The 13,762-nt window shown below is 45.3% G+C and overlaps 1 protein-coding gene and 2 non-coding genes across 3 annotated transcripts; all 3 read right to left on the reverse strand.

Moving 5' to 3' along the window:
- Nucleotides 1-1,673: 1,673 nt before the first annotated feature.
- Nucleotides 1,674-5,323, reverse strand: LOC139832611 (uncharacterized). The gene is made up of 5 exons (XM_071822404.1): nt 3,965-5,323; nt 3,531-3,694; nt 3,227-3,368; nt 2,741-3,089; nt 1,674-2,344 (listed from the first exon to the last, which is right to left on the reverse strand). The coding sequence occupies exons 1-5, from the start codon at nt 5,321-5,323 to the stop codon at nt 1,674-1,676; spliced, it is 2,685 nt and encodes an 894-aa protein (XP_071678505.1).
- Nucleotides 5,324-7,139: 1,816 nt separating this feature from the next.
- Nucleotides 7,140-7,220, reverse strand: TRNAL-AAG (transfer RNA leucine (anticodon AAG)). The gene has a single exon. It is a non-coding gene; the product is annotated as a tRNA-Leu (tRNA).
- Nucleotides 7,221-12,668: 5,448 nt separating this feature from the next.
- On the reverse strand, nt 12,669-12,749 carry TRNAL-AAG (transfer RNA leucine (anticodon AAG)). Its single transcript has one exon. It is a non-coding gene; the product is annotated as a tRNA-Leu (tRNA).
- Between the last annotated feature and the right edge of the window lie 1,013 nt (nt 12,750-13,762).

A 13,762-nucleotide genomic window follows, 5' to 3' on the forward strand; every position in this document is an offset into this window, starting at 1 on the left:
GTATTTACAAGGACATGTTTGTCTGATGGTGCAAAATTTATCTCATCACGATTATAAAGGAAAAAACCGATTTGTACTACTGAAGTAGCACATAGAGCCTAAGTGCGTACCACCAAACAGGATGGTCTTGATCAAAAGTCCAAAGCATGTAGAGCAAATGATGCAAGCTCTCAAATGGGAAAAAGATGTGATTTGTACATTATCAGGAATGGTCCACCTCGTATGATAGTTCCAATTATGATGGAAACAGCAAGTTGCCAATTTTCTATATATTTTACAAAGTTTCTCGCTAAATTACTTCTATGTTAATCGTCAGTGGTGGAGCTTAGTGCAAGTCAAGGGGGAGCCCCCCCCCCCCACCCCCTCCGCTTTGCATCAAACTCCAAAGGAATTTTCTTAGAGCAGTTTAGAAGGAAATTTCTTGAGCTTTTGCCTCCAAAATACTCGTATTTTTCTTTTTGCCCCCTATTTCCGTACTACTCTTTTGTGGTTTTGGACAAAACCAGTTCAACACAGATGCGTTGAGTGAGACCACTTATAGGAGCGAGGGAGCATGAAGGAAGATGGATCATCACCACGTGCGGAGAAACCTGAACGAAACACTCATAAGAAAGCATTGACTTTTAGCGGCGCCGATTAGCACACGAGCGCATGGTCTGTACTCATGTTTTAAAAAAACTATAGCTTAGCCGTGTATCTATGATTTTCTCTTTGTTCAGTTAACCTAGGCAATAGTCTTTACTCGTATTTATGTGATTTATAGATGATATATTTTATTTTATTTTGAATATCATATGTTTGCAGGCAAAGTTTTACCTAGAATATCCTGATGTACACCTAATTTTTTTCTTTAATTTTTTTAAAATATACTTTTGAGCAGTGGATGCATCTACACCTATGGACCGAAGTGGATTTCCAAGTATAAAATTAACACCGTAGATTCATAGTTAAAAGCAATGTACAATAGTCGTGCTTTTGTAAATATCCTGAACTCACTATTCTCTAGACACACCGAGACAAACGTGTAGAGAGTAGAGACAATCAAGAAACCGGCTCCTGTTCAGTTGTCTAATCTGACTGGTTGGATTGGCTAATCCGGTTGAGGAAGACATGAGTGATTAACATGATCAAGCGAAGCATAGCGGGTTGACTCTCGGTCCTGACAATGGCATGCAAGTGAAAGCTATTACTTGAAGCCCTTCTAGGATACAAGCGAAATGAAATCCTAGTCAACAAGATATAATTGCTGATTTTTGCTTTGATTCATATGATTGTGAACTACAATTTGTATCCAACTAAATATTAATAAAAATAGGATTGTGTTGGAATATAACATGGCTATATTTTTATATGAATTTGAACTTGTATATGTATATGTTTACAAGTGCGGCAAAAGGACCTGAGCTGGCCGTGGAAACGCACATGCATTTAACCTTTGTTAGCATATCATGGGTATTCAACATTTTTTATGAGGGGATCACGAGCATTCAATTTATTTTTTAGCGGTATGAGCATTCAACTATTTAAACGAAAAAAACACACGTATTGAGTCAATGGGCCCGGCCAAATGGGGAATCTTAGGTTGGAGCAGTGTAGGCCGTAGAAACTGGGCCTGAAACTGAATCGGTCTGGCTTAATAACCTCTCTTTTTTTGCGGGGAATTCAGAGAGCTTTTATTCAACTAAAGCAGCTCCCGCCGAGTCAGCAATAATGCTGATCTTAAGGAAGTCTGGGATACAATCTAGCCAGCTACTAGTCACCATCAAAGTGCAAGCTAGCTTAGCACAGAGGTGGGCCGAATTATTTGCTGATCTAGGTACAAACTGAATCGAGAAGAAACTAAAGTACTCTACTAGCTCTCCAACTTCTTGTAGAATGGGTGCCACGACAGAACGGTTGTCACGGCGATTGTTCCAGAGGCAAACAACCTCCAGGCAGTCGGTCTCCATCACCACCTTCGGATAACCACGTAGCCGTGCAAAAATTACACCGTCACGGAGCGCCAAAGTTTCTGCGATGAGTGGGTCAGTAATGCCCTCATAGGGCTTACTCCAGGCACCAAGGTAACCCGTGCGAGATCTTGCAATCCCACCCGCTCCACCTTTGCGAACAGCAGTAGACAGCCCTCCATCCGTGTTGATTTTCACTAGATCATCATCAGGAGGTCGCCATCCATGGCCCGGCAAGGTTGCAGCAATCTTCCTTGGAACCTCCAAGACTGCAAGAGCTTCCTTAGCCATTTTCAGAGACTGGACAGGGTCATAGCTACCCTTATCATGTGTCCAACTGTTCCGAGAACCCCAGATCGCCCACATAGTAGTAATCATCTTAGCTCGATCTGTATCTGAAAACATAGAGTCACAGGTAATGTCCCGTGACCAAGTGAGAGGATGAAGCCTTGGGAGAGCAAAATCAAACCATCCTTGTGCTTCAGTCCAAAACCGTTGTGCATGATCACATGTGATCAGCGCATGCATAAGGTCTTCATCTTTGGCGAGACAGATTTTACATCTGCTCAGCTGAGAAATATGTCGATGCTTCAGCGTAGCCTCAACAGGGAGAATGCCACGGAGAACCCTCCACCAGAAGACTCGTACCTTCGGCATCACATTTAATTTCCAGAGAATAGTCCACATCTGTTTTTCTGTCGATGATGTCTCGGTTATCGTCCCTTCGTCTAGAGCAGCTTGCTCGTTGCGACTCATAAGAGCACGATACGCAGATTTTACAGAATACACGCCTGATTTCTCCAGAGACCAAGCACAGGAGTCCTCCCCACCAGCACGCCTAAGAGGGATATTCAGAATGGCATCAGCGTCAGGTGCAATGAAGTTGTTCCTGACCATATCAATTTTCCAGGAGCCAATGTCATGATCAATTAGTTCAGCGACTAAATTGATAGCTTCTACATCATTGCCATTGCTCAATTGGATCGATGGCTTCATCGTCCGAGTTCCAGGGATCCACCTGTCATTCCAGACCGATGTAAGGAAGCCATCCCCAATACGACTAATAAGCCCTTGTTCCAAGGCTTCACGACCAACAACAACCGCTCTCCAAGTAGCAGATGATCTTTTGGGAACTGTTGCCTGCATAAATCCACAATCTGGATAATATCTAGCTTTTAACACACGGGAGCACAAGGAGTTGGGATTGGTGATCAGCCTCCATCTGTGTTTTCCAAGCATTGCCACATTGAAACGCTCAAGCTCTCTAAAACCCATACCTCCCTTAATCTTTGTTTTGTAAGAACATTCCAGGCAACCCAATGAATAGAATTTCGGTCAAGGGAGCTACTCCACCAGTATTTACCAATGATAGCCCTCAGATTATTGCAAACCTTTTTTGTCAGCTTAAAGCAGCTCATACTGTGTGTAGGGATGGATTGGATAACTGTTTTCAGGAAAACTTCTCTCCCTGCACAAGCAAGCATTCTTTCACACCCTTGGATTCTGCTACGGATCCTTTCCGCAATATGATCAAAGGAGCCACTAGTAATGCGACCAACCGCTGTTGGTAAACCTAGGTACCTTTCACTGAATGCTTCCACAGGAATACCCAGACAGACCTTCAGACTTTGTCGAACATGTTGAGGAGTATTCGGACTGAAGAAAATGGAGCTTTTATCTCTATTCACACATTGTCCAGAGCAGTCTCCATAAACACGCAGAATGTCATTTAGACGCTCAGCACTCTGTAGATTTGCCCCCATGAATGTCATACTATCATCCGCAAACAACAAGTGATTAATCCACGGGGCTGTAGCACTAACTCTGATCCCTCTATCCACAACACCATAGAGGTTTAGCAGAGCAGTAAAGCCTTGAGCACATAAGAGAAATAAATACGGGGAGATAGGATCCCCTTGCCGAAGCCCTCTAGAAGGAGTGAAGTATGGCAATAATTCCCCATTTACTCGGACAGTAAAACGAACAGAAGACACACACTTCAGAACCAATCTTACCGTGGTGTCACTGAAACCAAGCTTATACATGATCGCTTCAAGAAAATGCCACTCAACCCGATCATATGCTTTCATCATATCAAGCTTAACAGCACACATATAATTTTTACCTTTCTTCTTCCTTCTCATTGCATGGACACTCTCGTAGGCAATCAACACATTATCCGTGAGAAGACGTCCAGGAACGAAAGCACTCTGCTCTTGCCCAATAATATCATCTAGAAAGACACGAAGTCTATTTGCAATACACTTGGCTCCAATTTTGTATAAAACAGAGCACAAGGAGATCGGTCTGTATTGGGAAATTTTCTGCGGGTGAGGGACCTTGGGAATCAGCGTAATGGAAGTGTCATTTAGCCCAACTGGTAAAGTCCCACCATTCAAGAAATCCAAAACTACCATCACCACATCATCTTTAATAAGAGACCAATGTCTCTGGAAGAAACCAGCAGTGAAGCCATCTACACCAGGGGCCTTTGAAGGAGCCATCTGAAACAATGCCTTTTTGATCTCCTCCTCCGTATACGGTGTATCCATACCCTCATTCATTTGGTGAGACACTACAGGTTGAACAACATCAAGAAGCTCATCCATAGCTCTAAAACCCTGCGACTGATACAGACTAGAATAAAAATCTTGTATCTCCACATGTGTATCCTCCATATTCTCACACACAGAGCCATCCGCTCGCTGCAAAAACTCGATTTTATTCATTCTTCGCCTTTGAGCAGCTTGTTTATGAAAATATGAGGTATTCCTATCGCCCTCTCGTAACCACTGGATACGGGAACGCTGCTTCATCCAGATTTCCTCCTGATGGAGAGCACGTTTCAGTTTCTTCACTACAGCCTTCTCCTCATCAGATGGGCCTCGACCCACCGACCCTACTCGCAAACGATCCAACTTCTTCCTCAAGTTTCTGACCGTACGCGCCAAACACCCAAATTCTTCAGCTCCCCATGCACTCAGCTTTCCTTGAAGCCTTTGGAGGGCGTCGGTAATACCCAAGAGTCCCTGCTGACCTGATCCACGAGACCAATTCTGCAGAACAATATCATCATAGTCCAAATGTGTTTGCCAAACATTCTCGTACCGAAACTGTCTAGTACTCCTTGTGCCATTGGACAACTGTTCACGAAGCTCAGCCAAGACAAAGCAGTGGTCTGACTCCGAAGAAGAAATGTGCCTAACCCGCGTATGCTCAAACCGAGCCAGGAACGCCGAGTTCGCAAAGGCACGATCCAATCTTGCCTTAACATTCTGATCACCGTTTTGTTGATTATCCCAAGTATAGGCTGTGCCAGACCACCCTAGATCGTGGAGCTGACAATCCTCAATCACTTCCCTAAAATTCCTCATCTGCCACTCCGGTCTATCGGTCTTGGAAAAATGCTCATGATTATACAAAGTTTCATTAAAATCTCCCATGCATAACCAGGCCGAGTGTGGCAATGTAAACAAAGTCCTCAGAAAGCGCCAGCTGTGTTATCTATTTTCCGCTCTTGGCGCTCCATAAAATCCAGTAAACCGCCACTCCGGGGAGTTTTGGTCTTTATTCTGCACCATAGCATCGATATGGCCAGAACTCACATTTTTCACCGAGACTATAACCTCAGTCGACCAGAATAAACCAATTCCGCCACTAAGGCCATCACTTCCAACAGCGAAGCAACCTGCAAATCCCAATCGACTCCGCAGGTCCTCCAATCGTTCTTTGCTCAACTTTGTTTCCATAACAAAGAGCAACATGGGTGCTTCCTGCTTCAGTATACTACGAAGCTCTCGAACAGTCTCCTGGTTCCCAAGCCCTCGACCGTTCCATCCTAAACAACTCATTGGGATGGGCAGGGCTGCATCGCAGCCTCTGCCGAGGTTTGAGATTTGGTAGGAGTCTTCCTTTTCTTGGCATTATTCCCATTACCATCTTGCTCATGAGCACCCAATTTCGGATCAAAGACCACTAATTGTTTGCCGCTAGCATCCTCCTGGTCAGGTGGTTTAACGACCTTTCTGTACTCTTTAAGTACTCCACCTCCCTTACGTTTTCGCCCATCATTGCCCTTCAGCGGAGAAGTTGCCTCAGGACCCGACTCAGCAGCGGCAGAACTGGAGAACCTAGTATCCCTTCTACCACCCTGACTAGCAAACTGCTCCCTAGAGGAATTATCAGCAGAGTTTGACTTCTTTTTATCATCTGGAGCCCTCAAACCTGGGCCAAATGGCCAGTTTCCATCAGCATCTCTAGTCCCAGGATGTTGGCAGAACATATCCGAATGACCTAACCGGCCGCAAGAGAAACAAAAGTGAGGAATATTTTCATACTGAATTTCATACCAGTCCTGACTTTTCCTTGCAGTTGAGTTAATCAAAATTCCACGTCTCAGCGGCTTCGTCACATCAACTGTAACCCTCGCACGCAAGAAACCCCCAACAGGATCAAACGCGACCTGGGAAGCATCCTTATCAAGCTGCTTAGCAATGACTGTCCCCCATGTTGCGTTCCTCAGATTGAATGGCAGGTTTAAGATCCTTACCCAGACTTGCAGTTTAGCAAACATCAATTCAGATGGTTGCATACAATCAACAAACACCTCCAAGACCACAGCATTCTTACTAACATGCCACGGCGCCCCGTCTTTGACACGATCACGATCTCTCTGAGAATCGAAATCCGCCAAGAACATATTTTCTCCAACAGAACTGAATTCCAATCCTCGGGGATTACCCCATGCAGGTCGCAAAGCACTAGCTATGGTATTGATATGGAATACATTACGGTACAGTACCTCTTCAACATCATCGATCTCAAGCGGAGTCACTTCCTCCTCCGTAAGATCCAATCTACCCAGAGCTTCCTCCATCTGCGCGCGGGCTGAACGTGGGGACAGTTCCCCTTGCTTCTCCTTGCCCCGATCCGCACCAGACGCCATCACGAAGGAGCCTCCAATCACGATCGCCAACGCCGAAGATCGACGTGCGCCGCCAATGTCCACTGGAACCCTAATCGCCTAACTAGAGGCTCCTAGTTTTCCGGGAAAAACGCCATTACTATGATTGGCTTAATAACCTCTCTCCGATGGAAGAAAGAAAGAAAGTACAGATCATTTACGGCTGGACGCGTATGCGTACAGTAGCGAGGACTCCATAAAATATAAACGTGGTAAAAAAAGATTAATGTTGAGAGTGGGATTTGAACCCACGCCCTTTCGGAACAGACCCTTAATCTGCCGCCTTAGACCAACTCGGCCATCTCAACAATTATTCATAACAATATAATCCGTCCTATAAAAAAAATACGGCTATTACTACGACCCAAACGCGACACAAATTCGCAACATGCGGAGGGATATATCCCATCGGTAACACGCACGATTACCTGACGATCGTTCTATATGCATCTTCTTGTTTTATTTTCTGAAACTAATGGTCCATGTACGCTCCATCTATATGCGTGTACAGTATTTTTTCAACCGTCTATTTGTGCAAAGTATAGACCGACATCTGAATATCAGCCCATCACGCATTACTTATATCTAAATTGGAGGGAATAACAAAAATGTAAGTAAGAGAAGTCTATGCAGCATACCATGTGGATTTTTCAAAGAGAGAACATGTGCTTTTTGTAGGGGCGAGAGAAATCATATGCTAAATGAAGGATGTACAATCTTCACAGTGGACTGTTATCAACTGAGATGGACCGCAGGCCCCTTTATAGATTTTTAGTGTGCATTTTTATAGATTTCTAGCGCATGCAAGTTATTTAACTCTATAGCCTATAGGTATTTAGTGCTTATGCGATGCCGCTTGACGCTTTGACCTTTTTTTTTTAAATAACAGGCCTGACTGCCCGACTTTAAATTAATAAAGCCACCATAAGTTTACATCGAGTTAAAGAACACACATGTTGGGGGAAGCCAGCTAACGACAAACGGTCCAGACGCTAAAGGCATGAACATAAAACTAGAGATAAAACACGCCCGAAGGGGACGACTCCAAGCTGGAAGAAGAGAACGGCCCATCCGCTCCAGCATCCAGCGAAGACATCAGAGGAGGCGACATCAGGACAAGAGGCTTCAGGGACTTGATCTTGCGACAAAGTAGATCTCACGCATCTCATTGATCAACCAGCACAGGCCCTCCTGGTCTCTACTCTTTGAGTGTATACTCCACAGCTGCAAAAAAACATGAGTTTTATAAATGATATCAGCTGGATGGTTAGGTAGTTTTCTTTCAATAGACAGCTTATTGCGAATATGCCACAGAGCCCAAGACTGGGCTAGAAAGAGCAGCCAAAGTAGCCGCCTATGTGACCCCGATAGACTGGACACGATATGATGGAATTGGGCAAAGTTCGCCGGACGCCAATTGCACCCCAGCAATTGGCGCAGAACGCTCCAAGCAAACAAGGCCGGGGAACATTGGAAAAAAAATATGTGCCGCGTCCTCGGGTCTGCCACAGAGAGCGCAGTTCCCATTCGTCGGGCCTTGTCTAGCGGCGATTTGGAGGCTGGAGGGAAGCTTATCTAGGGTCAATTGCCAGGAAAAGATTTTGATTTTAAGCGGCACGGCTGCGGCCCACATATCCCTGTAATGCGCCACGGACGTCCCCTGCGACAACTTGGTGTATAAGGATTTGACCGAAAAAACACCGGAGGGTTCAAGGTGCCAGGAGACCAAGTCTGGACCCGTGACCAGATTGACCTCATCGAGCAAGGCCACTAAAGCATGCCATTGAGCTTGGCCCAATTGATCAAGGGACCGTCGGAAGCGAATAGCCAAAACATCAGGACGACAAACTTGAGACGCTTTGACCTGACCATATAGTTTTTTGACATTCTTCGGATCTTCTAAGCCTCATGCGTGCCCCAAGTACAAACGATGACTAGTTGATGAAGTTTATATGTTTGAAAATCTTGTTAAGTACGAACTCGTACTTATTGCTTCTTTGAGACAATACTCGGGCAGGTATGGAGACAGGTTCAACGAAGACGACGTTAGCGAGCTTACCCTTCCGGCTTGGCTTGGACAGGGTTATGGACGCCAATTGGTTATTTTCAGAACTCTTAGACCATTTATATTTTTATCCGTACTCGGATGTATTTGGCTTTATGTATAATTGGAATCTTTGTATTGTATCATTTTGTATTCTCGACTCGTTAGAGTCGTTGTTGTAATATATGTTCTCTTGTGTGCTCTATCATGACTTATTTTAATGATTACTAGTTTTATTGATGAAACCCACATCGCGTGCATGTTTCGACGTGCACGAGACGCTTTGTGGTGCGTCCCCTAAAATCGACATTGTGGGATTTTGGCAGGATCGGTTGAATCCGCATAGAATCGGTTTTAGGGCGCCACACTAAACGTCGCCGCCTAAACCCGCTGCTCGTGCACGGCGCCGCCGCCTCCCTGTGCGTCATGGTGGTGCATCGAAGCTCATGCACGGCAAGTGGCGGACGTTGAACAAAATCTTGGAGGGGGGAGGCAATTACCATACAATATACAAAATATTCGAGTGGCTAATCGTACAATTGAAATAAATTAAAATTTGAAGTAGCTAGAAGAAGCTTGATAAAACATGTCTAAATTCGCTCACAAAATACGTATTTAATTTGTCGTGAATATATAAGTAAAAGTTACTCTAAAATACAAAATAAATTTGAGGATATAACTTTTGGCTCATAGGTGTAGATGCACCCATTGTTTAAAAAACATATTTTGAAATATTAAAAAAATAGGAAAAAAATCTAGGTGTACATCCGGACATTATATGCCCGCAGACAACATTTCGCGAAAAATGACATTTTTTGTGACTTGCGTAAAAGGACAATTTTCGGTCCTGCAAAATAGCTTTTTACGAGATGTTGTTTTGTCTTTTTTACACAACCCATATAAATTGTCCCTTTCTCACAAAAATTTGTGTGTAAACATAGCATATCAAGATGTACACCTAGAATTGTTTTCCAGAATTTTTTGACATTTCAAAGAAAAACTAAATACATTATTCATAATAGGTGCATTTGCACCTATGAACCAAAACACTATTCCATAAATGTGCCAAAATATAAATTTAGTCATCATGAACAAACGCTTGAACTAATCACTAACTTCTTTACAAAAGTTGACCACTAACTTGTTAATTAGCTTCACAATCACATCTTTTCATACAAAATACGCAATGGTTGCCCCTTAACCATTGATACTAAACCACATAGCAAACTTAGAAACCTGGAAACAAAATTATTCGTGAAAAATATGAGACCTTAATAGAACTTTCTCTAGTTAAGGGTAGTTGCAGATTGAGGAGCTGAAGAAAGAGGAACGACTGAGCACACTAGGAAACGCATTTGTCGCGAGCATCTTCAGTCGCGTCTCCCAAACCGTTCCCAAACAGCGTTGAATTGAGCGTTCGGGGGACGTGTTTTGTTCGTACCGTGTTTGGGGGACGTCGCTTCCCAGCCGCGTCCCCCAAACACCGCCCCCAAATATTAAAAATAATTTTAATAGATAGAAGAAAACTCTTTCGGTGCAACATAAACAAATTACATATAAAACTTCAAAAAAACATAATCAAATTACATATAAATTATTTTAAACTTCTTCTTCTTCTTTGATGATGGCCCCGCCTCGTCGTCCTCATCATGGTGGCGCTTCCTGCTCGTCACCTCTTCCGAAGAGTCGGTGTCGGTCGACGCGTCGGAGGAACTTGTGTCCTCCTCATCGTCGCCGGTGCTCGTCGGCTGCGCCTTGGCCTTGGCCTTGGCCTTCGCTTTCGCGTCCTCCTCCGCCTTCGCACGGGCCGCCGCCGCCTCCTCAGACCCTTCCTCCTCCGCCTCCTCCTCCACGACCTGCCATTCCTCCGCGTTGTCAAGTGGTGGCGGGGAATCGTCGCCGCTGCTGGGCGTCCGGACCCTGTCCCACCAATGGCGCCATCCTGGAGGCTTACCCTCGCTGGAGGTGTCAGATGGAAGGTCGGAGATGTAGCTCATTGTGAGGAGAAGGTTGGATGAATGGCGGCCGGTTGAAGATCCGAAAACGCCTACGTACGGGTCTTATTGAGCGGATGAACGGTGGCGCAGAAGTCGAAGAGAGCGGCGGTTGCTCTTCCGAGGAGTTCGCGCTCCATTCCAGCGGTTGGCGCGTTGGTCGACGTGGTTGCCAATACGACGGTTCCGCTTCCCGGCAACTGCACCGTCGCTACGTAGGCGGCGGTTGAGCGTCCGAGCCGCTGACGCATCAGGCCCGCGCCTCCTCGCCTCTCATTTCGTTGTGTCCGGCATGCCCGGAGCATCCCCTGTGGGGCGGGGACGGGCTCGGGGCACCAGACACCGTATCGGGCCGCGCTGGACAAAAAACGGCTTTGGGTGACGCAGTTGGGAAGTTTTTTTATCCGGTGCACCCCAAATCCCTTTGAGGGGCGGTTTGGGGGACGCGACTGGAGATGCTCTAAGGACATATCAAACGGGCTGATGTAAATAGGACCCTCAAATCGACCAGTTGTGCTCCTTTGCGCCGGCCCGCGGGCATCAAAATGGCCATTTTTACCGAGCGTTTGCGTCTGGGTGTCTCCAGCGGACTGACTCATAAAAATTTTACCTATTTTTTTCTCCTTTTCATTTAAACTTAGATATAAACCATTACACAAACTATTACATAGTTTGAAACATAGTTTAAGCATTGCAAAATGAGGAAATCGTAACTTGTGTTGTTTCGTGGCCCTAGCCTTCTTCTCTAAGAAAAAAGAACACTCTCACACACCTAATCACATAAATAGAAAACCTAGCTGGCGGGTGCTGTGATTGGGCGTCTCTGCATCCAGAAACATAGACAAGTGGATTCAATTAGTCGGTGGCCATCTTCGATGTAAAGAAAGAACACTCTGACAGCACTAGCTATCGGTGTCCTCGCTGGACTCGTCGGTGGGGTACTTCCCGTGGTAGGATATCTTGTCGAACACCATGCCGATCATCTCTTCATCGACGAGGGCAGGAAACAGGATCCACTGAGGGCGGGAAACACGATTCATCGACGCAAGAGGCAGAGCGTCAAGGCGGCGACCTAAACGGATCGCGACCCAAATTTTATCTGTGAGCTGACCCAAACGGATCAAAATGGACCAAAACGAACCGAATGGGTCGTTGTTATAGGTTCCCGGCTGAAGATTTTTCAAGGTTGGTCTTCACATAGTGGTGGGGGAGTATACACACGCGGAATTTTATTTGGAAAGCAGGAAAAAGTCGTATGGAGCCAATGGGCCCAGGCTAATAGGGAATCTCTGGTTGGAGCATGGAATGCAAGAGCAGTGTAGGCCGTAGATACTGGGTCTGAAATTGAATTGGTCTGACTTCAATGCTTAATAACCTCTCTCCGAATGGGTCGTTGTTATAGGTTCCCGGCTGAAGATTTTTCAAGGTTGGTCTTCACATAGTGGTGGGGGAGTATACACACGCGGAATTTTATTTGGAAAGCAGGAAAAAGTCGTATGGAGCCAATGTGCCCAGGCTAATAGGGAATCTCTGGTTGGAGCATGGAATGCAAGAGCAGTGTAGGCCTTAGATACTGGGCCTGAAATTGAATTGGTCTGACTTCAATGCTTAATAACCTCTCTCCGATGGAAGGAAAAACAAAAGGGTCGCGTATGCATACACAGTAGCGACTCGCTACTAGCGAGGAATCTGTCAAAATTAAACGGGAAAAAGATTAATGTTGAGAGTGGGATTTGAACCCACGCCCTTTCGGAACAGACCCTTAATCTGCCGCCTTAGACCAACTCGGCCATCTCAACAATTATGGATAATAATATAATCCGCCCAATAAAAATTTAATTACGGCTAGTACTACGACCCAACGTGACACAAATTCGCAACATGCGGAGGGATATATTCGATCGGTAACACGTACTGTATGATTTACCTGACGATCGTTCTATGCATCCTCTTGTTTTATCTTCCGCAACCAATGGTCCATGTACGCTCATCTATATGCTTGCACTGTATTTTTATTCGACGTTTATTTGTGCAACGTATAGACCAACATCTGAATATCGACCCATGATGCCTCGTTTGGAAACAGTGAATTTTTATTTTTTAGAGTGTATAATCTACGGTGTTTTGGGTTAATAAATTTCTATCACCTGATGAGTTCAATAAAAAAATACTTTGATCACCTGATCCCTTTCTCTCCCCCAAAAACACCAGCGCAAGACGGCCCGCGTCTGAAAATCTCGTCAACCCTACGTGTTTCAATGGTTTTACACGGGCTTACACAACCTAAAACCGGTCTGCCGAATGTTGAATGTAGATGGGCTGCAGCCCAGTAAGGTAGCCCATATAGTCTACAATTCCTGAAATCTCAAGGCCCATCACGTTGGCAGCTTGGGACAGCCTTGGGGGACAAAGTTTAGTCCCACATTGCTAGTTGGGAGAGAGTTTGAGTGGTATATAAGGGCTGCTGTTCTAGTCATTCCAAGTGAGTGAGAATAGAAAGAGCCCTCGCGCACTCCTCCTCCTCCGCCCGCCCCGCCTCGTCACGCACGTCGCGTTTCGTGACTCGAGTTCGAGTTCGAGTTCGAGACACACTCAAGGAAGCCTAAACTTTTTGCTTGGTGCACCAACTGTGTTGGGTACGTGTCAACCTGCATGTGCATGTTCGCCGCGTGTCCCTGGCTTCCTACGGGTCGGGTCGGCTTCCCAGGCTATACAAGGAGACAGATCAGATCTAGAGAAATACACAGTTCTCAGAACTCTCTAGTTCCTCTCTCTCTCGTGAAGTTCCTTTTGCTGCGCTACTCTCTAGTCT

The sequence above is a fragment of the Lolium perenne genome, chromosome 6 (genome assembly GCF_019359855.2).
Source record: "Lolium perenne isolate Kyuss_39 chromosome 6, Kyuss_2.0, whole genome shotgun sequence".
Taxonomy (NCBI): Eukaryota; Viridiplantae; Streptophyta; class Magnoliopsida; order Poales; family Poaceae; genus Lolium; species Lolium perenne.

Coding starts and splice junctions, on each gene's coding strand:
- LOC139832611 (XM_071822404.1), bottom strand. CDS start 5,323: ATGAGGAATTTTAGGGAAGTGATTGAGGATTGTCAGCTCCACGATCTA. Junction 3,695..3,964: donor TTGGTTTCAGTGACACCACG/GTAAGATTGGTT, acceptor GCAAATCTACAG/AGTGCTGAGCGTCTAAATGA. Junction 3,369..3,530: donor GTGGAAGCATTCAGTGAAAG/GTACCTAGGTTT, acceptor CCCTACACACAG/TATGAGCTGCTTTAAGCTGA.